The sequence below is a fragment of the Vulpes lagopus genome, chromosome 6 (assembly GCF_018345385.1).
Source record: "Vulpes lagopus strain Blue_001 chromosome 6, ASM1834538v1, whole genome shotgun sequence".
Taxonomy (NCBI): Eukaryota; Metazoa; Chordata; class Mammalia; order Carnivora; family Canidae; genus Vulpes; species Vulpes lagopus.
The window spans coordinates 29015377-29040397 of NC_054829.1; the positions used below are offsets into that span (position 1 = coordinate 29015377).

The following is a 25021-nucleotide window of genomic DNA, read 5'->3' on the forward strand; positions in this document are numbered from 1 at the left end:
TGGATATTTCTAGCACCTTCTTGAAGCCCCGTTGGAAGCCTTTCAGGAGCTATGTGAATATAACCTGGACTGCTGGCTTCTGGGCCCCTCAGCAGTGATTGACTCCTGCAGAGGTAGAGCCTCTGATTACACAAAGAACCCATAATTAACTTTGTGTTTCTTTTCAATCTCTACCTATAATTGTGAACCTTGCCCAATGCTGGGGGTGGTGGGGACCTCTAGATGGGTTTGGATAGGCGCTGACATCAGAAAGTAGAATGAATAATACACAGAAATAACTTCTAGGTCTCAGTTGTCTTTTTCCTGGCCTGTCACTGCCCTGACCACTAGCGAATCTGGTGTTAGGGACCTTTTTTAACCTTGGGCTAAATACAGAGGCAGCCCACGTATCATCATTCCCATAGTCAAGGCTCTTCAACTTAATATGCACTGTCCTGCTCTCCAGTGATTGTAACGGCTCAATATAATACTTTGTAGAGCAGCAGCTAACTTTAGCGTAGTTAGTAGCTAGAGCTCTGGAGTCAGACAGACCTGGTTCAAACCCTGGCTATGTCACTTAAGGCCATATAACCTTGGGAGAGTTAATGTTTCTGGTTTTCAGTTTCCTTATCCACCTGATGGGAATACCCTCACAGGGTAATAGCAGGAAAGAAATGAGATTATACATGTAAGGGTCTGAGGATAGTGCATTTAATAAATGCTAACTATTAACATTATTGCATCTGTATAGATTTTAATTTGTACAATATTGTCTCACTAATCACACAAAAAAATACACGAAAGTGCTTTGAAAAATTTAAAGCATCATATAAATTAAAGGTGTCATTGGTGATAATCTCATATGAGTATTTCTCAACTGTTCCATCTCCTTAAAGACCGGGACTACATCCTATGTCCCACGGCGTATTGCACAATGATAGGCAAACAATAAGCCCTCAGTAAATGTTTCGTATTTGACTGAAGCAACATGGCAGAGCGTAAAGAGCATAGATATCAGGAGACTAGGCTGGGATAAAATTAGTTTAAGGCAGGAGAGCCAGTCTGCAGTCATAACTTATTCATTCAACAAATATTTGTTGAACACATTCTATGTGCGAGATATTGAGTCCAGATAATTTCATCAAAGGGAGGCTGTACCAGTTCCCACAAAGCCAAGTGCCTGGGCAGTCTCCACAACGCCACCCACTCTAATGCACAAAGGCGGCAGCCAACATTGTTTACCACTGGACAAATGGCCCCTTGCTTTGGGGGAAGCCCCGTCCTGCCTGGCTGTAAGTAGCTCTGACTCAGAGTTGGGGGAGGGAGTGACAGTGAGGGAGTGGGCTGCTTCCCACAGAAATGACAGGAATTGCTGCCTGTTAATTTATTTTTATTTACACTCACTCAGTCCACAGTTCAAAGCCCCAGGCTATACAATGCTCCTTCCCCTAGACGTCCTCTCCCCTCCCCTCTGTCACCTATGTACGCGCTCAGGCCTTGGCCCGCTTCACCCTGCCCCTCTGCTGTCACAGCTGCCTGCTGGGCGGGAGCATGGGAGGATGGTATGTGTGGTCACCAGAGGGCACTGGGAGTGGGCTTCAATGGCATGTGAATCCTGGCAGTCTCAGATCCCCGAGGGGGGGAGAAGCCAGCGGGGGCGAGACAACAAGTGGAGGGAGGGAGGCAGGGGGCGAGGTTACCGGGGCTGGGCGTGGGGAATCCAGTGTACAAATTCACAAACACCAATGCTTCTGGTGTTTGTCTCATCCCTGGATTTGTCACGGCTGCCTTGAGATGCTCTGGTGCGTCCGGAAGGTGTGGAGGGATCCGGCCCGTGGGCTGCAGCCTTTGGGGTGGTTGCACCTGTCGGGCTCTGCCTCTGTCGGAAGCACTGGCCAAAGTCAAAGCTGCAACAGCATGCTCAGCCCGAGTAAGAGTCCTCTCCAGCTGTCCCTGAAGGAGTTAGGTCCCCCTCTGCAGCTGCCTCCCTACCAGAGAGGGGGAGCCTCCATGGCAGGCCACCCGCCAGACCCCAAATCTGCACGTCTCCTTTTCACACAGGGAGCGGACAGATTGTTGAGGGCAGCAGGAGGAAGGAGGAGGAGCCGGAAGAAATGGGGAGAAGGGAACAAACCCCAGGAGAGGCCCCTCACCGGGGCCTGGAGGTCCCCGGCCTGGCGCCCGGCTGCCGCTCCAGCTCCAGCTCCAGGGAGGTGCTGTTACATGGCTTCCTTCTCTCTCTGGGAGCATCTGCTGAGCTTCATCTCCGTCAGCTGGATGTACCGAATCACGTTGGTGTCTGCGAGGAGAGAGACACACCTTAGGGAACACCCGGTGGGGGCAACTGTTGGGTCTACACAGAATCGGGTCAGAGGTATGTCTGCAGATGGTGGCCCGCTGAGGTCCAGGGCACGGGAGGGGGCCGCCAGGACCCCAGCCCTCTCCTCCACGGCCCCCTACCAGCTGCAGTCGCTGGGTCCCAGGGGGCAGACAGGAAGGAGAGGAGGGCGGGACTCTCGGCTTCTGTCGCTGTAGCAGCCTATACCCCAGTGGTGCTCCATGTGCGCAGCCGGTGGGGACCCTGCTTGAGCGTTCGACCTCAGGCACGTCACCCACTTCTCCGAGCCTCCCGTCTCCTTGGCAGGAAACAACCTCCATTTCCGAACACCCACTTTGTGCCTGTTACCTTCATCACCTACTTAACCTCATCACAATCCTGCAAGTACGGAGCCTCATCCTGGCCGGGACAGAAGGGAGAACTAGGCCTTGGGGAGATTGAGATGCCAGGGAGACGCATGCTTAAGTGGTGCAGCTGACTCTGCAGCCTGCCTCTCCTGGGGAGCATAGCACCTTCTTCATAAAACTGCTGTGAGGATCAGACCAGAAAAGTCTAAAAGGGCTTCATGCCATGAGCAATAAATATTAATTGAATGTAAATTTTTTTTAGTTGAAGAGTTTAAAATGACTTTGCTTCCTTGTCTTAGTTTTGTCCTTATCAGTAAGGTCAGGCAACCACCTCACCAGAAACGGAGGTGTTTCCTCCAACTCTAGGCATTAAATTAGTGAGTAGGGCATGGCGTGGGTCACACACCCACCCACAGACACACCCGAATATGAGGGTTACGGGGCTGCCTGGCACGTTATACTTTGGGAAGCAGAAATGAATGCTGGCTAATACTCAAAAATGCCAGGTGTAGCATCCAGAACAGTGCTGGCATATATAGGAGGTGTTCAAGAAAATTCTGTTAAATGAGTCCAGTTCTCAGTCCTCAGGTTGCTTATAGTATAGAACATAGAACAAATCGATGACACATAAAAATAAAGATATGGGCATTCTTTAAGGATATAGAAATGAGTAGACATTCAGATATTTGCAAACTGATCCTGAAGTTCTTAAATTCTTCTTGGAAGGATAATTACATTTTTAAAAAAATCACCTCTGTGAACAACAATGGTAACACCAAGTCACACTCGTTTAAATATTACCTCCTCCGAGGGCAGCCCGAGTGGCTCAGCGGTTTAGTGCCACCTTCAGCCCAGGGCATGATCCTGGAGTCTCGGGATCGAGTCCCACATCGGGCTCCCTGCATGGAGCCTGCTTCTCCCTCTGCCTGTGTCTCTGCCTCTCTCTCTATGTGTGTCTCTCATGAATAAATAAATAAAAATCTTTATAATTAATTAATTAATTAATATTAAATAAATAAATAAATATTACCTCTTCCGAGAAGCTGTTCCTGACCACCTGGGCCTAAAACAGCAGCCCCTTTACTCCTGATTCTTTTACTCGGCTTTATTTTCTTCCTAGCACTTACCACAGCTAACTGTAACATTATCTATCTCTCTGTTTGTTTACTGCCCATCTGCCTCCGATATAACATAAACTTCTCGAAGGTGGGAGCTTCCTTTAGTTCACTGCTATCTACCCAGCCCCTAGAATAGTTCCTGACCCATGGTACCTGCTCATAAATGTCTGTGGAATGAATGAATGGCTGAGCTGGTGGATATGACTTTGAGTGAATGGTCCAGGTAATGCAGACTCTAAGAAACAGGACCTGACCAGAGAAGTCAGAGCATGCCTTCTAGGAGATGCTGAGCTTAGCACCAAGAGTAGCCATTCCTATTCTGTCCTGCCAACTGGAGTGTGAGATCCTTACAAGTTAGGGGCTTCATCTTCTCATCTATGTCCTTGGCGCCCAGCACAAATCACGGCACCTAACTAAGAATTCAATATGTAGGGGATCCCTGGGTGGCGCAGCGGTTTGGCGCCTGCCTTTGGCCCAGGGCGCGATCCTGGAGACCCGGGATCGAATCCCACGTCGGGCTCCCGGTGCATGGAGCCTGCTTCTCCCTCTGCCTATGTCTCTGCCTCTCTCTCTCTCTCTCTCTCACTGTGTGCCTATCATAAATAAAAAAAAAAAAAAAAAAAAGAATTCAATATGTAGTTATGAAGTGGAGAGAGCTGGATTCTGGATTGGAAAAAAACACAAAGAATTCCACATTCTCTCTGAAAAGGGGTACGCAAGCCCCCCGGGACCCAGACCCCAGACAGATGCATGGACTGTTGACTCTCCTCATTTCAGGTCCCGGCCCACGCCTGGCCCTGCCGGCCATGACAGCATGCACCACAACGGGAAGGCCTTTGGAGCTGCCAGAGGAGACTGGTGGTACAAAAACAGCAGTTGCCACCTTACCTGTTGGCTGTCGAGTCCTCGCTTCTTTCAGGTAGTAGAGTGCTTTGTCATAGTCTCCCAGGTGGTAGAAGGCCACACCGGACCGGTAAAGGGCCTTAAAGTTCTCTCCTTCCTTCTTCAGGACTTTGAGGCAATACTCCTTGACTCGCTCGTAATTCACCAGCTCAGCCTGGAGCAGGCAGGCTATGGACGCAGGGAGAGAGAAGGGAAAATGCTATCAGCACGCCAGACTCTCATTGTCTTTCTGTGGGTCTTTCTCCCTGCCCAGAAAAGATTTAGTAGTGTTGGGGCTTTATGCTGGGTGTACATGCCATGGGATCTGTCATCAAATAAACCAGGGTCTGGGACCCACCTTCAAGCTGTGTGACCTTGAGTGAATTATTTAGCCTTGTATTATAGGTTGAATTGTGTCCTCTCCAAAAAGATGTGTTGGATGCTAACTCCCAGTAAATCAGAATGTGACCTTATTTGGAAACGGGATCTTTATAAAAAGATAATCAAGTTAAAGTAAGGTTGTTGGAATGGGTCCGAATACAGTATGAGTGGCATCTTCACTATAGGGGCGCCTGGGTGGCTCAGTCGGTTAAGCGTCTGCCTTTGGCTCAGGTCATGGTCTCAGGGTCCTGGGATGGGGCCTGCAACCTGGAATGGGGCCTGTGACCTGGGATGGGGCCTGTGTCATTGGGCTCTGCACTCAGCAGGAAGTCTGCTTCTCCCCACCACTCTCACGGTGAGTAGGTCATGAGGGCTGAACTGTCATGATTGGGATTAGCGCTCTCTTAAGAAAGATCTTAGTGAGCTCCCTTTCCCTTGCGCCATGAGAGGACACAGTACGAAGTCGACTGTCTATGAACCAGGAAGCAGATTCCCCCCAGACTCCGAATCTACTACCTTGATCTTGGACTTTCCAGCCTTCAGAACTGTGAGAAATAAATTGTTTCGTTTGAGCCTCCTAAGTCTCTGCTACTGTCATAGCAGCCCAAACAGACTAAGATAAGGGAGAAGTTTGAACAGAAGACGGAAGTACACAGGGGTGACATGATGGGAAGAAACACAGGAAAAAGATGGCCAGCTGAGGCTGGCAGGGGCCCGTGGTGGGGACCCTTCCTATTTTCTATCAGCCGTCTTGGAGTAAACCATCTCTTGTTGAAGCTTTCTCTCACCAGCAATCAGCTACAGGGCCAGGAAGCTCGCGAGACCCTGGAGAGTGATGCCCTCTTCCCTGTGTGCCCAGTGGCCTCCCCTACTTCCCCCAGCTCCCCGCCCTGAGCTACGTACCCCTCCATGTGATCACACACATGGTTAGTAGGGATTGAGCAAAGATTGTGTTATACACATTGGAGGGATTACTAGAAAGGAGGAGGGGGAAAGGCAGGGAAAGGCACTTGTCTGCTTCTTTGAAGTGAATAAAAAGAGACATAGGTGGCAGGGGTGCCGGTGTGTCTCAGTTGGTTGAGGTTAAGTGTCTGTCTGCCTTAGGCTCAGGTCATGATTCTGGGGTCCTGGGATCGAACCCTGCGTCAGGCTCCCTGCTCAGTGGAGAGTGTGCTTCTCCCTCTGCTCCTTCACCTGCTCATGCTCACTCTCTCTCTCAAATAAATAAAATCCTTTTTAAAAGAGAGAGAGAGAGAGAGAGAGAGAGAGAGAGAGAGAGAGAGAGAGACACGTAGGAGGCAAAAGTGCTCTTCCCGCCAAGACCAGACTGGGTGGTGGGAGAGAAGGCTGATGCCCGCTCCCTGTGCTCAGATTCCTCCCACGTCGAAGGAGCCGTTCTCTCTTTGGGATAGAGGCAAGTCACTGATTTAAATCTTCAGAGGTCTAACTTCAGCTGTTTTGATCCTTTAAATAACTCCCAGAGATAAGAATTGCTGATTAGGAGATCAGACCTTTCATTGGACATTTTGGGCAAGAAAAAAATACCCACCCACATCCTTTATGCCGACTGAGGGGGAGGTGAACCACACAGTCTGAAGTTGAAGGTGTGAGAACCAGGAAGTGCAAGAGAATCAGCCCAGATCTAGAAACTGACCCATCAGGTTTCACAGGCCCCAAGGGAGAAAACCAAATAAATAGACAGAAGTGATAGGCTGCTACCTTCCTTGGGCGTGGGCATCTGTGGTCACAGAAAACCCAGATGGGCTGGCAGCCGAGAGTCCATCCCTCTGAGCCGATGCCACCAGTTCCCTTTCTTTCCTCTCTTCTCCTCCCTCCGCTGTGGGGACCCCTCCCACCCCCAAGCCCCTGGAGCCCGCCCTGGGGCTCCACACAGCTCTGCGGATGGGAAGGGGTTTCTGTCAAGGGGTTCTTGTGCAGGAATCTCACTGCTACCTGTGTGGGACTCAGCTCTAACACCTGATCCCAGAACTAAAGGATTTCCTGTCTGGGTTTCCATGTGCCGCATCTGGTGTCCTCTCTGCCCAGGCAGGGCAAACCTCTTCCTGCCCATCTTCAGACAGACACTTCTGTTTGCTGACCTGAGCAGTATAGGAAATGGGCCTTCGTTTCTTTTAAAAACAGCTTTCAATTGCCTAAAATGAGGGTGGGGTGGTGGGGGAAAGGAAGCAAAGAGGCCTGGAAATGGAAAAGATCTTCCTCTCCCAGGGGAAAAGAAAGGCTAGCCATCAAATTCTGGGAATCCTTCATTGAAAATGTTTTGAATTCCCCTGTAGATCCAGATCCCGTGGGAACTGTGATACCTGGAGGTGGACCAGGTTTCAGATCTCGTGGGAGGTGGGGCCAGGCAGGTTGCAGGATGTGGGGCCCCTGCTGACACCACAGGCAGAGCCCAGGAAGATGGACAAATCTAGAGTCAGCCTGGGTCCAAATGGGCTGCCGTCCTGAAAGCTGGGCCGGGGATGGAATCCAGGCAAGACACCTGTGGTGCCAGCCAGGGCTCTTAAGAGGGTCTGAGATGGAGAGGGTAAGAAACAATCTGGAAAGCTACCCTCAGCCCTACCTATAGGTGATTTTTAGATGCCCCTATAGTTTGGGTGGGGAACTATTTGGGGTTCATGTAACAAGCCCAAGGGAGAGGTAAGATGGGATGTGTATAGGCACATCCTTAGAGTGGAGAAAGTTCAGGAGAGGTTGACTGGCAGTCTCCTGATGTTCCTTCTGCATCCCTATGTCCACTCCCCAGGGCCCATGGGCTGTGATCACATAATCCCCTTGCCCTTGCTTCCCCTCACTGGTTAATCCCTTAGCCTATGTCAGAGGTGGTGCTCATTACCTTACTTGTACTATGTCTTTGCATCTTCACGGCAACTATGAAACAGGTTCTATTTTGATGCTTCTTTTGTAGATGATGAAACCCATTCCAGAGAATTTAAGTAACCTGCTCAAAGTCACTCAAGTAGGGTGGAAGAATTATGATATCTATCCCTTTCTGCCAGGATCTCCAGACTATGCTCTTGACCATGGGTATCTGTGGATCTGCGCCTGATGCCTTCCAAAAGCCATGTAACCCCTGGTGAAAGCCACATCACCTGCATAAACTACCTTTCTCTGTGTTCCAGGGTCAACAAGGTGAAAAAGCAATAGCTAATTTCACTGGGACCCTGTACAGGGTGCTGGAGTCAGTGTTGAACCAAAGGCTCCGTTCTGTCCTGGAGCTAACAGGCTGGTGGGGAAGGTAGATGTTCTATTAACTCGAATATTCCCATGTGCCAAGACTGAGAAGGAGAAGGGAAGAGAGGGAGTACACTGAGGGAGGGGCCCTCAACCAACATAAAGTATCATGGGAGGGCTTCATAGAAGAAGCAGTATTTAAGCAGGGCTCTGAAGACTGAATGTTTCTTAACCTTAGCACTCTAAACATTTTAGGCTGGGGAACTTTTTGTCATAGGGGGATGCCCCATGACATCCCTGGCTTCTATCTACTAGATGCCAGTTGTGACAACCAAAAATATGTGTCTAGATATTGCAAAATGTCCTGTGGGGGGACAGTGATCTAGTTGGAAAGGAGCAAAAGATTTCTAGGCAGAACCAACAGAGAAAGAGGTTGGAGCAGGGGGCAGGGGGTGGAATGACTTATTCAAGGAGTTTTGAGGAACCATGCCTGACTGGAGCAGAGAGACTGAAGGGAAGGGTAAAAGGGAGGGAAGTTGGAAAAACAAGAGGAGACCAGGACACCCAGACCCCTCTGGTCCATGGTGACGATCTAGGACTTTATTCTTAGTCACTCTGAGATGATGAAATGGTTTCTCTAGGTTGATTCAAGTGGAGGCAGAAAGACGGGAGAGAGGGATAGGTTTAAGAGGCATCTAGGAGACAGAACTGACTAGCATTAGGGAACCTCTGAAATATTTTCTCTCCACTGTTACATTCATGTGGTTAGAGCCCTTCATCCAAGAGGGCTTACTTAGACTGCCATTTTGGATTCACTGATGATTCAGAAATTTATTCCACGTTGTTGTAACCTAGTCTATATTTGAATTAAGGTTTATGTACGCAGTCTATGTGCTCTGCTATATAGAATGGATCAATATTTTATTTTTATTTTTTTAAATTTTTATTTATTTATGATAGTCATACAGAGAGAGAGAGAGAGGCAGAGACACAGGCAGAGGGAGAAGCAGGCTCCATGCACCGGGAGCCTGATGTGGGATTCGATCCCGGGTCTCTAGGATCGCGCCCTGGGCCAAAGGCAGGCGCTAAACTGCTGCGCCACCCAGGGATCCCCTAGAATGGATCAATATTTTAAAGAGTACTAGGCTGGGAATCAGATGAGCTAAATTCTAGCCCCACCTTTGCCACTAGCCAACAGTATGAAAATCACTTTCCCTTTCTGGGCCTCAGTTTCCTAGTTGTAAAAGGGGGGACCTTCACTTGGCTGAATAATCTCTACTCTCCATTTCAATCTAACAGCCTATAAATACAAATGCTGGCCACATAATAGAAGGACGACATTGTTTCACTGGTTCCCTTTCAAAAGGAATTCTGTTCTCCCTACTACTTATGGTGAGGCATCTTCTGTTGGGGATGACACTCAGAACTTGTAGGGCAGTGATCAAAAGGGTTTCTGTAAGACAATTTTCCCTCTACATGGAGCCTGTTTTTGGTATTGGTTTTGGTTTTGGTTTCGCATAGAGATTCCCAAGGCCAGGCTCTGGGGCAAGATCTTCCCAGAAGGAAGTAAGCTCTGCCTCTGTCAGTGTCTCAGCAGAGGAGGCTATGAATTTGGGAAGGCAGGTCTCATGCTGGATGGAGAGGGAGCCTGTTCTCACCTATGGCCTCAACTTTGGGTATATATATTTGGATTCAAAGATGTAGTCATTCGGTGGCAGAAGGGGTACAAAATGGGGAGACATGTCCACAGCGGACATGTGAAGATGGGCCTGGGCTCCCAGACAACCATATTTGGAAGCCCTTTTGAGAGAAATGTTATTAACCTTCTGGTCTCTGGGTCTTTCAATGTGTTTAAATAAATGCTACAGCTTGGAACCAGCCAAGCTATGAAGAATTTAGAGAAGCTTACAGTCATGGGTGAGAAAAGGTCCTAGAAGAGAAAAGCCTTCCCCAAGCTTGCAATGGGAACAGACGTGGTGGACGGTGAAAGTTAAATTTGGGGGCAAGAATTGGGCTGTAAATGTCTAACGATCCTTTGTACATGGAGAATCTTCTACTGTGAATCTTGGTTGGTTAGGGTATGGTTTTATGAAACCAGCTGGCGGTCTTCCTTAGCTCCACAAAGGGAATCCATGGCAGGAAAGGCTAGAGAATCAGCAACTGAGAACCCTGCTGCAGAGTCATGTACTCAGGACAGTGGAAATCATATGTTTGACGTTCCCCAAAGTAGCCACACTGAGACCTCAGGCTAAAACATGTCAGGTTCTACTGGCTCTGGCACCTGCTTTGTTTTTGTTTTTCCTGGTACACACAAGGCATAGTGACTGCCTGGGCAAAATGCCACTCACTGGCATGAGATGAAGGGAAGCTGGATGAGAGGAGGAAGAACAAGTTCATGCAGCCATTGGTTTTCTTCTTACAACTGATTCGCTATAGTTGCCCCGCTGCCCAGAAGGGAAAAATGAGCTGGATGGGTGGGAAGGAAAGACAAGACTGGGGCCAGGAGAAGGAGGTTGCCTCATTTTGCGGGTTGAATTGTGTCCTCCCCAAAAGAGATGTTGAAGTCCTCATTCTCAGTATCTTAGAATATGATCCTATTTGGAGTAAAGGTCTTTACAGAGATAACGAAGTCAACATGAGGTCACTAGAATGGGCCTTAATTCAATACAGTTGGCTTCTTTATACAAAGGAGAAATTTGGACAGAGACAGACACACATATAGGAAAGACGATGTGAAAAGACATAGGTAAAAGGTGGCCATCTATAAGCCAAGGAACACTAGGCTACCAGAAGCTAGGAGAAAGGCATGGAACAGACTCCCTCACAGCTCTCAGAAAGAACCAACCTACATACCTTGACCTTGAACTCCTAGCCTCCAAAACTGTTAACAACAGCCTTCTGTTATTTTAAGCCAGTTTGTGGTGCTTTATTATGGCAACCTTAGGAAACTAATACACTGTGCTGGTTATTCCTTCGAGAGGTGGGCTCAGGAAGTGGCTATCACATTACTTGGGGGAAAATTTCTCAAAAGTGGGCAAAATCTTTGGTTTTCAGTTTTATTTTAAGGAGCAATGGCATAGTAGTAAAGTGGATGGAATTTGAATCTGGATGTAGGTAACACTCAGAGTATTTAACAACTGGAACAGGTCATAGCCAAACCAAAGAGGCATATAATATTGTGCCAGTTCTGGGGTGTCCTGGCTGAACATCAATTGTGGATCTGGAGATACAGTCCTGGGCTGTGGTCCAAGCTCTGCCACCTACTAGCCCAGGCCGTTGGGCATGTTACTTAATCTCCCTTGGCCTCATTCTTCTCATGTATTAAATAGAGATAATAATACCTATTTTCTGGGAACTCTTGTGAGGATAAAATGAGATAATTCATGTATGTTATATGCTTCACACAGTGCTGGGCACAGAAACGGATTCTGATAAATGCTAGCTCTTTAGGAAACCATTTGTCAAACATGGTTTCCCCAGCAACAATGTACATTCGCAGGAGAGAATCTCCATTTTGAGTCCTACATGCAGTGTGTGATACATACACAGAGCTAAAGCATGATTTAAAAGCAAATTTTCAAGAATAGGTCAGAGACATTGTGGTGGGTGATTTAGAGGGTCTTCCTATGGCAGAGCAATGGGAATTTGGCCTGTGCGGTGAAATGACAGAAATTATACTTGTGAGGCTCCAAATCCAGGACTGCAATGACCCAGCCATGAAAGTGCTGGTTTTCCCCTCTACACACATAAATGCTTGCATTCAGGGTTCTGAAAATAACTCTCTTCTTTTGATTTCTCATTTTTGTTTCATGATGGGGGGTGTACATAAACTCACATTTGCTCCAAGTGTTACCCAAACCTAGGTTTGATGCTTGGCATTACCTATCAGTTTTCTTTTCAAAGGTGTATTTTCTCCATTGGGAGCATGTGGGTACATGCAGAGAATATGACAAAAGTAGCTTTGCAGCCAGAAAAGTGGACTTCAAGGAAGGCATAAAGTGGGGCTCGGGTCTATTCTCACACATGAAACAGCCCTGAGTTAACAGGTGGTTCTACCCTCAGCTCTCTACACCCCGCAACAGCAAAGAGTAGTGCTGCTGCCCACACCTGCACCTGCTCCCTCACTGCAAACAGATGAATGGGCTCCATGGTCAGTAACTGGCTGACAGCTTTATGGATGGGGAGGGGATGGACCCAAAGTAGCTGAGCTCCTCTGGGGTCCTAATAATTCAGGAGAGGTAGGAGCTCTAAACACCAGCAATGGCAGGACAATTAATAGGCCTAGATCTTGACTCTATAGGGCATTAGAGAGTCTGGGAGGGAAGAGGAAAGTATTTTTAGCAGAGAAATTGCTGGCCAGTTTCAGAGCCTCTGAGCTAGCTGATTCAAGACAATGTCCCTGGCACTGGCATTCATGCGAGTGTCCTTGGGTTAAGACACCTCACCTCTCAGGACTGAACTTGCAAGTGCATAAACATAAAGATCATTATGGTTGCTATCCACCTTTTCCTTGAAGGCTTGCTAGCAGGATGAAAAAAGTCTGACATCTGATGAGAACCCTCGAGACAAATGTTTCACATTAAATCATCTGTGGAAACTTGTTTAACACGGAGATCCTGGACCATATGCCCAGTCATGCAGGTTTCCAAAGGAATAGGGTGGAGCTCACTAATACACATTTTTCATTAAGTCCTCAGTGGGCACCTGCAGGGGCCCTTTACCTCCTGAGCTGGTAGTTTCCATTCTAGCATTTTGGATATTAGTTTCTTAAGGACCATGTAGTTGGTTAAACCTTGAGAACCCAGCACAGCCGTGAGGAGTTCGAGGATTACCCACGGGGCCAGACAGGTCCCCGATGGCCAAGTCCTAGAGCTAGAAAAAATCTGCACATGTGGGAAAACAATTGTTCTCAGACAGATGATCAGCTGGTGACATTTTGGTTTTTTCTCTTCCTAGTGATTAGAGATTTCTGACTGGAGGACAGAAGCCCAGGCCAAGGAAATGGGGAAACACAGCAGAAGGCTAAGATGCTCCATGATGAGCTCAAGAGAATCTAGCCTTGTACCAGTGGGCAGTGTTCCTCAATCCTTCTAGAAAGATAATAAGAGTAAGAGCAGAAAACTTTTATTAAGCATGAATGGGCCAGGCACCATTCTAAGCATTAACTCATTTCTTCTTGATAACAATCTAAGAGGTAGGTTCTAGTATCTTGTCCATTTTCTAGATTGGGAACCTGAAGTCCAAGGAAGTTCAGTCACTTGCTCAAGGTCACAAAGTGACTATGTGTCAGGGCCAAGGTTTGAACCTAAGCCATCTGGCACCTGAGACTGTGCTCCTGAGCATTACACACACTGCCCTCCTAGTATGCTCAGCTGCCTGTAATGAATTTTAACTCATCTCCTTCATTGGACAGATTTACGGCATGAGTTTTGCTTCTCATGAGACATAACTGTGAGGCCTTGACAGCGCCAAACTGTGCTCACTTGATATGTCTACTTCTCATCTGGAATCTTCCTATATAACTCTCTAGATCTAGAACCCTCTACACTACTTGTTTCTCTGTATCAAAAGGGAAAACAAACAAACAAAACCAAGTGCAGAGTTTCCACCAAGGCTTTTTTTTTTTTTTTTTTAAGTTCTAAAACCACCAGCATCTCCAATTCCATCGAGAGTCTACTGTTATCTTAATACGGTTGACATGACAGGTCTCTGGTTTCTTCCTGAAACAACCCCTACCTTAGCTGGTGTTTGTAAAACTAATCCCCACAGTATTATCTTTTAATTGAAATTTTTTGTGGAGAGAACTGTAGATTCACATACAGTTGAAAAAAATAATACAAAGAGCTCCCCTGTACACTTTACCCAGTCTTTCCCAAATGGTAACATCTTATAAAACTATAGTGTAATATATTAACATAACATTAACACTGATACAATCCACAGGTTGATTTTTACAGCTTTATTTGTATGATTTTTACAGCTTTCCTTGTATTCGTGTGTGTGTGTTTAGTTATATACCATTTTATCATAAATGTAGATTCCTCTATATACCTCCAAAGTTATGAAGCAGTTCCATTACCTCAAGCATCTCTCCTACTGCCCTTTTAGAACCACATCCATGTCCCTTCTGTATCCCCAACTCCTCTTTAACCCCTGACAACCACTAGTCTATTCTCCATCTCGAAAATTTTGTCATTTCAAAGTATTACATAAAGGGAATCATACAGTGTGAAGCCTTTGAGAACCAGCTTTTTTTTTTTTCACTCTACATAATCCCCTTGAGATACATCCAAGTTGTTGCAAGGATCAATAGTTCATTCCTTTTACTGCTGAGTAGTATTCCACACTGTGGGTGTAACCATCGTCTGACCATTCACCTGATGAAGGACATCTGGACTGTTCCTGGTTTTTTTTTGGCTAATGTGAATAATGCTGCTATGACAGCTTTCATTTCCCTGGGACAAATGCACAAGATAGCAGTTCCTGGGTCATGAGGGAAAGCATTCAATCTGTCATCATTTAGTATGGTGTTAGCTTTAGTTGTTTTGTAGATGCTCTTTATCAAGATCAGGTAATTTCCTTCTATTTCTAACTTGCTGGGAAATTACTGTTTTCCTAGTACCTGATGATAGTGGTTTAATGGTGGGTAGTCTTTTTCCAATGAGGTCAGATCTACAGGTACAATCATCAAATTAAGCCTTTAGTTTTCCAAAGAATATAATTATTTTTCATAGTCACAAACTCAGATCATGCCTATCATTGCAGTTATTCATGAAATTTGTCTTCTTTGCCCTTCCAGACAAGCATCTGTAGGGCATCTTTTTGGGTTTTTTTTGTTTGTTTGTTTTTTTAAGTAGACTCCATCATGGAGCCTAATATGGGGCTCGAACCCATGATCTTGAGATCAAGACTTGAGCCAAGATCAAGAGTCAGACATTTCACCAACTGAGCCACCCAGGCACTCCTCGTAGGGCATCTTTAAATCACCACATCTAGCCTTGGTACATCTAGCCTTGTACCAGTGGGCACACTGGTGTAAATAGCAACACCTAACATTTGTATATTGTTTTCCAACTCACTTGACCTTCATGATGACTATGGGAAATAGATATTATTAGCTCTGCTTCTAGAAGCTGAGGCTTAAGGAAGTTTAGTGACCTGCTAAGACCATCTAACTTGTAACGAAAGAGCCAGTGTTATCTAAACCCAAGTCCCATGTTGGTTCCACTCCAGCTGAGCTGGTGATAAAGAATGGAAACCTGGACTCCATGATTTCTAAGGGTCTTTTCTGAGTCCAGTGCCCTGAGAAGCTCTAAGAGCAGGAAGACGGCAGTATCCATTCATACCAGACTTGCCCAGCCTGGTGCCCAGGCAAGAGTTCTCCCCCTACTGATGCCTCAGCTCCCCCTTCCAGGAGTCATGTGGCTCTGTCTAGTGGGCTAAACCTCCTCCGATTCCATTCACATTCACTTCTGACCTTCTGTTTTTCCAGTCCATCACATGCTTATTTGATTCAAACAAACACTGCCAATGATTTCTTTTGTTTTCCTTGTTTTAGCAACACTGTTTTTGGAGATGTCTACTTTGCCCACCCTTTGAGTTCATCACATGGATGTCGCCAGCGTTCAAGAACCAGGGATGCTGCATCCTTCTGACCATCACCACACAATGTTGGGCAGAGGCTCTTAGTAAACTTATTTGATAAAGAGTCATTCATCATGGCCTATGCCTGGGGCTTCATAAGGAAAACAGAGAACGTTGAAAAGATACTGATATTTTTAAGGAACTAATATTCTTCCTTTTCACCCTCTTTTGGCCAGCACTGAGGTGGCAAAGTGGCAAGTGAGAGAGTTAAAGTGAAAAACCCACTGAAGATCCTATATGTTGAAGGCTCATGTTGACAGTCCTTTTGGAGATATCAGAGTCTGCTCAACAGAGTTGTAAAGCCAGAGCCTGAGGTCCCCTCCTGTTGTTGGTGCCCATCAGATGCCACTGTTCATGAAAGAAACACCTGGGTGCTATGGCAGTGTGCTTACAATTCTTCCCCCCTGGCCCCAAGCTCTCACTCTTGACCTCATTGTGATACACATAGAGACAAGGACGTAGAAGGAAGAAGGTAGGACAGGATTACTGCATATTGGAGTCTTCATTAATGCCCTTTTGTTGGGTTAGAATTGGAATGGGAGATGGCCAGCTGGGCCATTTGTAATGTGATGATGAATAAATACGCAGCAACAGAAGAAACCCATTGCCCAAAATTATCTTTATGTGGCTGGCTCTGGCCAAGATACATGTTATGCTTACTGGCAGGAATTCTCAGACAGGATGAGGGGAAATCTTAGAAGCCAAAATCCCATCCTGTTCTCCTCTGGACTTTACAGGACTCTTTTCCTGGTCTAATCACCTCTCCAGACACCCCTTTGTGACCCAGCAATATCTCTCCTATTCCTATTGCTTTTCCCAACATCCTCCATTGACACCAGTGTAAACATCACATCACTAGGTACTTTGGGGGTAAGTTAGTTAACAGGCACATATGTAATAGAAAGAGCACCTCTGTGGCCTCTCTGTGGCAGCACCACATGTAACAGCAAAGTGTGGGAAATAACCAAAATATCCACCAGTAGGAGATTGGTTAATCTCCTTGGCCAATGGACCATGACACAGACATTAAAATCATACTGAAGAAAAATACTTTATGACACCAAAAAAATGTTTTTAGTGGAAAATATTGGTGGAAAAATAAAGATCGTAAACATTTGTGAAGCACAAATAAATTTTGTGAAAAATAAATGTGTGTTTATATCAGGGTGAGGAATTTTAATAGCAGGCATCAGAGTTCCTCTTAGGGAATAAATTATTATTTTTTTAAGAATATTCTCATCAACTGCTGTAGTGGGTAAGGTGAAACTTCGAGATCAGGGAGAAGCAAATAAGGTAGCAAAAGATGCAAAAACTGCTCTGCTTTTGAAATGACTTGCATTTGAGAGTGGAAGATCCTAAGAAACAGAGAAGAGCTAGAGAGGGGGTAAAGAAAAGAGCCTGAGAAGCATGGTAGGTTGTTGCAACCTGCCAAAAATGTTCAGCAGTCACTAAGAAACTCCTGGTAGTCCAACAGCCAGGTGAGTTTTAAGAAAAAGAATTCTGAATATTCAGTTTTTGAGATGTAAACTCCTCTGTATCTTGTAACCGTCAGGAACTCTGCAGCCTGAAGTGGTGGTACCATGGCATGTGAAAGGGAAGAAGCAACAGAAGGAAGCAGATCTGCCCCTCAGCTGACACTCAGGGAGAGTGAATGGCATCCTGAGGGATGGGGAAAGGAGACTAGGGATTCCTGGCGGTGGCCCCAACACATGTCACAAACTCCTTGTTTCCTAAATAAACTGGAAAAATGTAGACCTCAAAGGGATCTAGCTGATACATGTTTATATGGACACAGAAGAAAGACTGGAAGGAAATAAACCCAAACAGGAAAGAGTTGGCTGGATGACAAGTGAGTTTTACTTTCTTCTTTGAATTTCTTTGCAATACTTCCTACAATTACAATGTCTTATTTTTGTAATAAGAAAACAATGTTAACCCTCCCCTCCCTGCTGCCCATTATGTCTTCAAAGAGAGCAAGGGTGGAACTCTGAAGAGATGCAGAAAAGGCTGAAGGGTTTCCTGAGCAGAAAGCACCGCCTGTTCCCTGGGGCCCTGCCTTGGGAAGACCTGGGGACATAAGAGGGCTCCGGACATCACGGACATCACGGCAGAGGTGCACCTCCAAGAGCAGGATCACAAGGAGGGGCCAAAGGACATACCTTCTAGTGCTTTCACTCTTGGATGCCTGAGCAAGCCAAGGGCTTTCCTCATCCAACACCAGGGCAGAAGCTCAGGAAGCCGGCCCCGGCATGTGACACAACAGGGCAGACAAAGCAAGCATGAGGCTGCCACAGATATCTCCCTCTCAGAGAGGTCTTGCTTTCCTCCATTTCCCCTCCCCACCAGTAAGCTTTCTTGCTCGTTAAGCTCCTGAAGGAACTCAACTGATCACCACACATATCTTCTCTTCCGGCAAATCCTGTACTCGGCTCTCAGATTCTGAACTGGTCTTGCTTGTGAGAGACCCCAGGTTCTTTAGCTACTCAATTGGTTCAAACAGAGGGCCAGAGGATCCTGAGGCAGAGGATGGAAAGTGGCAGAGAATAGACTCTAATTGAGGCTTATTCGCTTGCACAACCTCAGGCCAGAGACATGTCTGCCTAGAACCTAGCAGTTTCTAAACATCTCCTGGACCAACTTGTATTCTAAGAAGCTGGAAGTAGGCACAGACTCCATGGCCCAAGGGCCCATGGTTGTGCTGGAGTTCTGCTGTGCTTCAAAGGAAGCCCGATGGGTTACCGGTTCACTCAGCCTCCTGGGCCCAGGAACACACCAGGTAGGCAACACCCACACAGAAGGCTGTTAGTTTACACCTTCTCACCTCCCCTGCCTGGAGCCACTGACCTCTCTTTTGTCCTCTTCTGTTTGCTCCCTTGCTTCCCAGATTCCAGAATAACCTCCTTTGCGGAGTCCTTTTTTTCCTACCATCTCACATGCTTTCCTGTCTTAGTGCCCCCTGGAGTGGGAGTTAGATTCACATAAGCCATCACTTATTAAGTGTCTGTCGTGTACCAGTCCCTGTGCTAGGCATGTGTGCATGTATCGCTTCATGTCAATCACCGTCACAATCCTGTGTGGTGCATATTATTGCTCTTATCCTATAATGGGAACAAGCTCAGAGAGGTCGGGACCTGTCCAAGGTTAATGATGGGGTCAATAGGAAGTCAGAACTCAAACCTAGCTCTGTTTATGCTAAGTAAATTTCTCTCCCATTAGGCCACATTGCCCTGCTAGTTTTCTGCCTGTGTGTTCCTCCGTGTTCTCTTCCCTCCCTCCCATACTCAGTGGCAAACACAGACGGCAAGCCCTTCTCCCTACATAGGTGTCAGGGAAGAGTCCACACATGTTCCCAATGACCCGATGGCCTCCACAACCTGAGGGTGGAGGCCCATTCGAGCAATGAGCTCAGTTCTGACTCAGGGTGAGCAATAGGCCCAGAATCAAATTCCAAAATGCTTGGATCTGGCCCAGACTCCAGAGGGATCTTTAGCTTTGCGGCAAGAGTGGCAACTATCTGAGACACTATAACTTAGCCACCTGTTGCATCTTTCTCTCTTTCTCTCTTTTTTTTTTTAAAGATTTATTTATTTTTAGAGAGAGAGAGTGGGGGGGGGCAGAGGGAGAGAGAATCTTCAAGCAGACTCCACACTGAGCACAGAGCCCAACTCGGGGCTCAATCTCTCGACCCTGAGCCGAAACCAAGAGTGGGATGTTTAACCGACTGAGCTCCTCAGGTGCCCTGACAGTCTGTTTCTTAAAACTTTTTATTTTTCTTGCCACCAGGACTTCCTAACCTAGTATGACCAGCATTGCTAGGTTTCTGATGGTGAATGACTGCCTGCTCAGAATCCAAGTCTGAATTTTGGAATAATCTGGAAAGATCTAGCAGTAATAGGTAATATTTGGTGACATTGTTTTAGATTCCAGAGCCCAGATATTATTTGAAATAGGCTTCACCCCTTACCCTGGTTTTTTTTCAGAGACCCTCTTTTGGACTCTATCATCCTGGGAGGCTGTGAGGTGCCTTATTTTGGTTTACCCCATATTTGCAAGGGTTGCCTTGGAAATCTTAGTTGGGATGTTTTAATGATTATTTGTCAGCACATACCAGTAAACTAGAATAAAAGAGAGCTTGTTTCTTGTCTCTTTCCTAATCTGGCTGCTCCCAGAAAGAGAGGCTGGGGGAGGCGGGTAGCTAGACGGCCTTCAAAATCCTAGACGGTTCAGCACTCGTGAAAGGACACTTAGAATGCACTGACCCAACCCCGCTGTTTACATTTGGGGAAACTGAAGCTCAGAGTGATATGATTCGTCCAAACTCAACAGAACAAGTTAGCGGTAGACTCTGGACTAGAACCCCAGTTCCCACCACCCCCATGCCGTAACGAAGGCTTAGATTTGGGCTGTAAGGAGCCATGGCAAGTGTACAGTAAAAATTCAGTGAATAAGTGAGTTCCCTTCCAATGTTGGGGCTGCTGTGTCTGAGGTACTGACAGTCACGATTTCTGAAATTCAGGTGCCAATCAGAATCTTGGACACTGGGTACACATGCTGTTCCTCAACACCAGAGGCACATTACTAATGTTCAGGATCAACTTACATCACAAGCTCTAACTGAACTCTCTTTCCTGCCTCACTGGCAGATTCAAACAGTCACCAACATGCTGAGTCCAGAGGGACAGGCATCCTTCTACTGGGGGTTCCACACTGTCAGGATCTAGTTCTGTGTGTGGATAGGGGTGGTAGGCACTGCAGAAAGGGGGATGAATCCTACTGTGGAATATTAAGAGAAGTTTGGGGGCTTGGGATTATTTTGCTTGACATCTTTGGTGTTACTGTCTGACAAGGCTAGACAAGACATAGATAATATCCAGAATGGCACTAAAAATTATGTTTATAAGGTGGGTTTTCTTCAGGAAAATAAAAAGAAGAAAGCAAAACGACCCATGATTTCTCTAACAGATAACCCTGTCATCATTTTTCTTAAATAAAAGCAATCATGCCTATAGTTAGGAAAGTCCAATACTATAGAAAGATTTAAAATAAAAAGTTAAAAAAGACATGGAGGAACTTTAAGTGTGTATTGCTAAGTGAAAGAAGCCAATCTGAAAAGGCCACATACTGTATGATTCCAACTCTGTGACATTCTGGAAAAGGCAAAATTATGGAGGCAGTAAAAGACAAGGGGTTGCGAGGGTTGTGGGGTAGGGTGTAAGAGATGAACAGGCAAAGAATAGATGATGTTTAGGGCAGTGAAAACATTCTGCATGATACCCTAATGACAGATACCTGTCATTACATATTTGTCTAAAGCCATAGAATACACAACACCATCAGTGGACTCTAATATAAACTGCGGACTTTGGGTGATTACGATGTGTCAACATAGGTTCATCGTTTGTAACAAATGTCCCACTCTGGTAGGGGATGCTGATAATGGGCAAAACTGTGCAGGTGTGCAGGCAGGGCTGTATGAGAAATCTCTATACTTTCCCCTCCATTTTGCTGTGAAAACTGCCCTAAAAACAATGAACTCTTAATAATTAAAAAAAGAAAAAGTTAAAGTCTCTACAACTCCTCTGCCCAGTCCCCTTTTCTTTCTTTTTTTTTTTTTTAAGATTTTATTTATTTATTCATGAGAATACACAGAGAAGAGAGAGAGAGAGAGGCAGAGACACAGGCAGAGGGAGAAGCAGGCTCCATGCAGGGAGCCTGACGTGGGACTCGATCCCAGGTCTCTAGGATCACGCCCTGAGCTGTAGGAGATGCTAAACCGCTGAGCCACCGGGGCTGCCCCAGGTCCCCTTTTCAAGTGAGGTTAACAGCTTCACTCCAGGGGCACCTGGGTGGCTCAATCAGTCAGTTAAGCGTCTGCCTTCTGCTCAGGTCATGATGTTGGAGTCCTGGGATGGAGCCCCACATCACGCTCCCTGCTCAGTGGAGAGTCTGCTCCTCCCCCTGCTCATGCTCTCTCTCACTCACCCTCTCTCTGAAATAAATAAGTAAAATCTTAAAAACAAAACAAAACAACAGCTTCACTGGAATGATTTCAGATAATCTTCTTGACACCGATACATTTATGCCAGTTTATCTTTTATTACACAGGGAATCATATAAAACACTGTTCTGCACTCTACCTTTTTATGTAGTAACAGCTTCTGGAGACTGGTCTGTATTTGCTCCACAGAACTATCCCATTCTGTATAAAGGCCACACAGTTCAGAAGGAATGGCATGAAGACAATCTTTCTTAAGAGCTGGAAAAGACCTTGGAGACCTTGAAATCCAACCATGGTCTTTATAAGTAAGAAAACTGCAGAAGAGAAGACTCCTTGAGCCAAGGAACCAGCATGTAGAGAACTTGGAGTCCAACTCCTTGTTCACCAAGTCATGCTTTCATTGTGTTCTCAAAGGTAGGGATGTCAGAAGAGAAGCAGGGAAATGCTTTGAGAAAACACCCTTCCCATTCTCTATCATTAGATGATTTTTTTTAAAGCAAGTGTTTTTGTGTGTGTGAACTATGAAGCAACCAGCATTTGGGGGACTGTTTTAGTATATGTGTGCTTGAAACAATATGGGAGAGTCAGTGTGGATAGATATTTAATACAGAAACCAGGAATCAAGAGAGTTTTCCTCATGGATTCTATTCAAGTATCCCTGTTATCTTAAAATTGTTAAAGTTGGAGGTGAGCATTTTCCTTCATTGGGTAGGTCCCACTTCTTCTTTCTATTTTTTTCCCCTCCTACATATCCCTATCCATTTACAATGCTAATTTACACTTCTAATACTTTATAGTTTAGGAAATACATTCACATACATTATCTTCTTGTTCCTCGCCTTTATCCTGTGAGTCAAGCTAGCATGATTATACCCATTTAATAAGAGAAGAAAACCAAGGTCAGGGATCTTGTGAACAGATTAAGTTCACGTATGGTGAATGAGCCACCAGCTGTCATATAAGTCTACATCAGTTAGTGTTCCAATACACACAGGGCCAGCTGATCTCTTTAGCACTGGCTTTGGACATTCTTTGTTTTTGATTCTTGAGAGATGAAGTCTTTGCCCACAAAGCCAGAACCTAGTATCAGCCAGTCATAAAAACACAAACTAAAAAGTAAATATTACTTTCCAGGATGTTAGGAGAGCAAATGTTCCACACCACACGGAATAATATGTGTCCAACTTCACTTGGCACTAAAACTGAATAATATTTTTAAATGATGGTATATCACTCTTACGACATTAAAACAGACTAGGTCTAGGGTAATGTATTTGGGGTATTCTAGATTTTATCATCTAGTGGGTCATTTCTCTTCATTGAGTCTGCGATGATTGAGACAGTAGTGGCTGAAGTGAATTCTCACTCTCAACACTTCCACTCAAATTTCTCAGGACCTCTTAACTGGAATTTGCATGAGCTGAAGCAAGGGGGACAGAAAAGAGGAGGAAGTAGGGTGGAGCTACTGCAGCCTCTTAGGCTCACTGGAAATTGTGACTCACCAGCTACTCACACCTCTCTGTCCATACAAATTCAGGTCACCTTCCTAGTGACAAAAGGGAAATTCTGACCTGGTTACAGAATGCAGGACACTTTCCTCTTAACCACCCAGGATGGTCATGGAATGGGACTCCTAATCATACAAGGCACAATCACAGTGAAAGGACCTGCAGAACATAAGATGGGAGGAACTGCAAGCGAGTTGCCCTAGAAATGCCAAGGCTTGTCCTTGTTACAAGGCTGATGAGATGAGGTCTATGAGATGAGATGTAGTCTATGCTGCTGCAAAGGGTATAACTGAGTGGCCTTTGATTTCAGCTCAGGTCATGATCTCAGGGTTGTGAGATGGAATGGAGCCCTACATCAGGCTTCTGGCTCAGTGCAGAGTCTGCTTGTCTCTCTCCCTCCTTCTCTGCCCTGCACCTCCTCCCTGCCCCACCCCTGCACATGTGTGCTCTCTCTCTCTCAAATAAATAAACAAATAAATAAGTAAATAAATAAATAAGTAAATAAATAAAATCTTAAATAAAAAAGATTGATCCATATAGATGGATCAATAAAAATTTCAGGGCGGCAAATTTTAGTATTTTAAGGAAGAAACTCCTAAAAGTGGAGGTCGCGAGGTGACTGGTTAAGACGACAGGCTTTGGAATTATAGAGTGGCAGATGAGAAATCCCAGCTTGCCACATACTGCTTTGTGACCATGGGTGAGTGACTTAAGTGTTCCAAGCTTAAGTTTTCTGTCTCACAAGGTGAGATCAAATGAAGTTATATATATTAAGTATATATATTTATAATATATTATAAATTAAATATATATTATAATTTAAATTATAAATTATATATAATTTATATATAATTTTTATATGCTTATATACATATATGTAGTATATGTGTATGTATGTGTATATATATTCATTAAAGGCAGTGACCTTGTCCTTCATAGTCAGGCTTCATGCCCAGGGTCTACCACTTATTAAATGCGTAATTAATATTCATGGAATGATAGAATTTACTGGATTCTTAATATGAGACAGCTGTTGGAATAAACATTTTCATTCATTTCTAACACATTCATGAAACATTGGGTGCTAGGAACTGGGTTTGTCATGGTAGACTTTACTGCCATTATTGCTACTATGATCATTATTATTATAGTTGTTGTTTTGTGGTGGTGGCTGTTAAACGGGTCACTTTAGGTGGTGGTGAGTACCTCTATTGTTGGACATGCCTAAGCTTATGCTAGATGCCAAACTGGTAATGTTAACAAGGAAATTCACACACCTGTGTAAGGTTTGGGGTCACATCAAGTCTGAAATTGCAATTCTGATTTTACATAACTCTTGAGACAGCTAGTTAGCACCACTTCTCACTTTTGTTCTTTATACACAGAAACATGATGGGAGGGAAGCATTTGTCCCTTGAGCCTCCTCCATGTAAACCTTGTCTATAATTTCAATGCTCTTTTAAAGTCCTTTTGGCAGAATGGAAAGGGAAGATCTGCTTGGATACATTTCAATCTGAGATTCTTCTAGTTAAAGTCAACCTTCTTTGGCACTACATATCCTGCTTTCTTTTCAAAAATATCTAGGAACTGCTGGTTTCGGTCCTACTAGTTATGGCATCATTTTATTGCTGATA

At 45.3% G+C, this 25021-nt stretch overlaps 1 protein-coding gene across 1 annotated transcript in view; it reads right to left on the reverse strand.

The window, feature by feature from the left end:
- Nucleotides 1-674: 674 nt before the first annotated feature.
- The window catches only part of TTC9 (tetratricopeptide repeat domain 9), a 31062-nt gene continuing 6715 nt past the window's right edge, over nucleotides 675-25021 (reverse strand). Inside the window, exons 2-3 of the mRNA XM_041758448.1 lie at nucleotides 4671-4853; nucleotides 675-2278 (exon numbers count right to left, since the gene is read on the reverse strand). Coding sequence (XP_041614382.1) covers nucleotides 2199-2278; nucleotides 4671-4853 — 263 coding nt within the window. The 3' untranslated portion in view covers nucleotides 675-2198. The remainder of the gene's footprint in view (nucleotides 2279-4670; nucleotides 4854-25021) is intronic.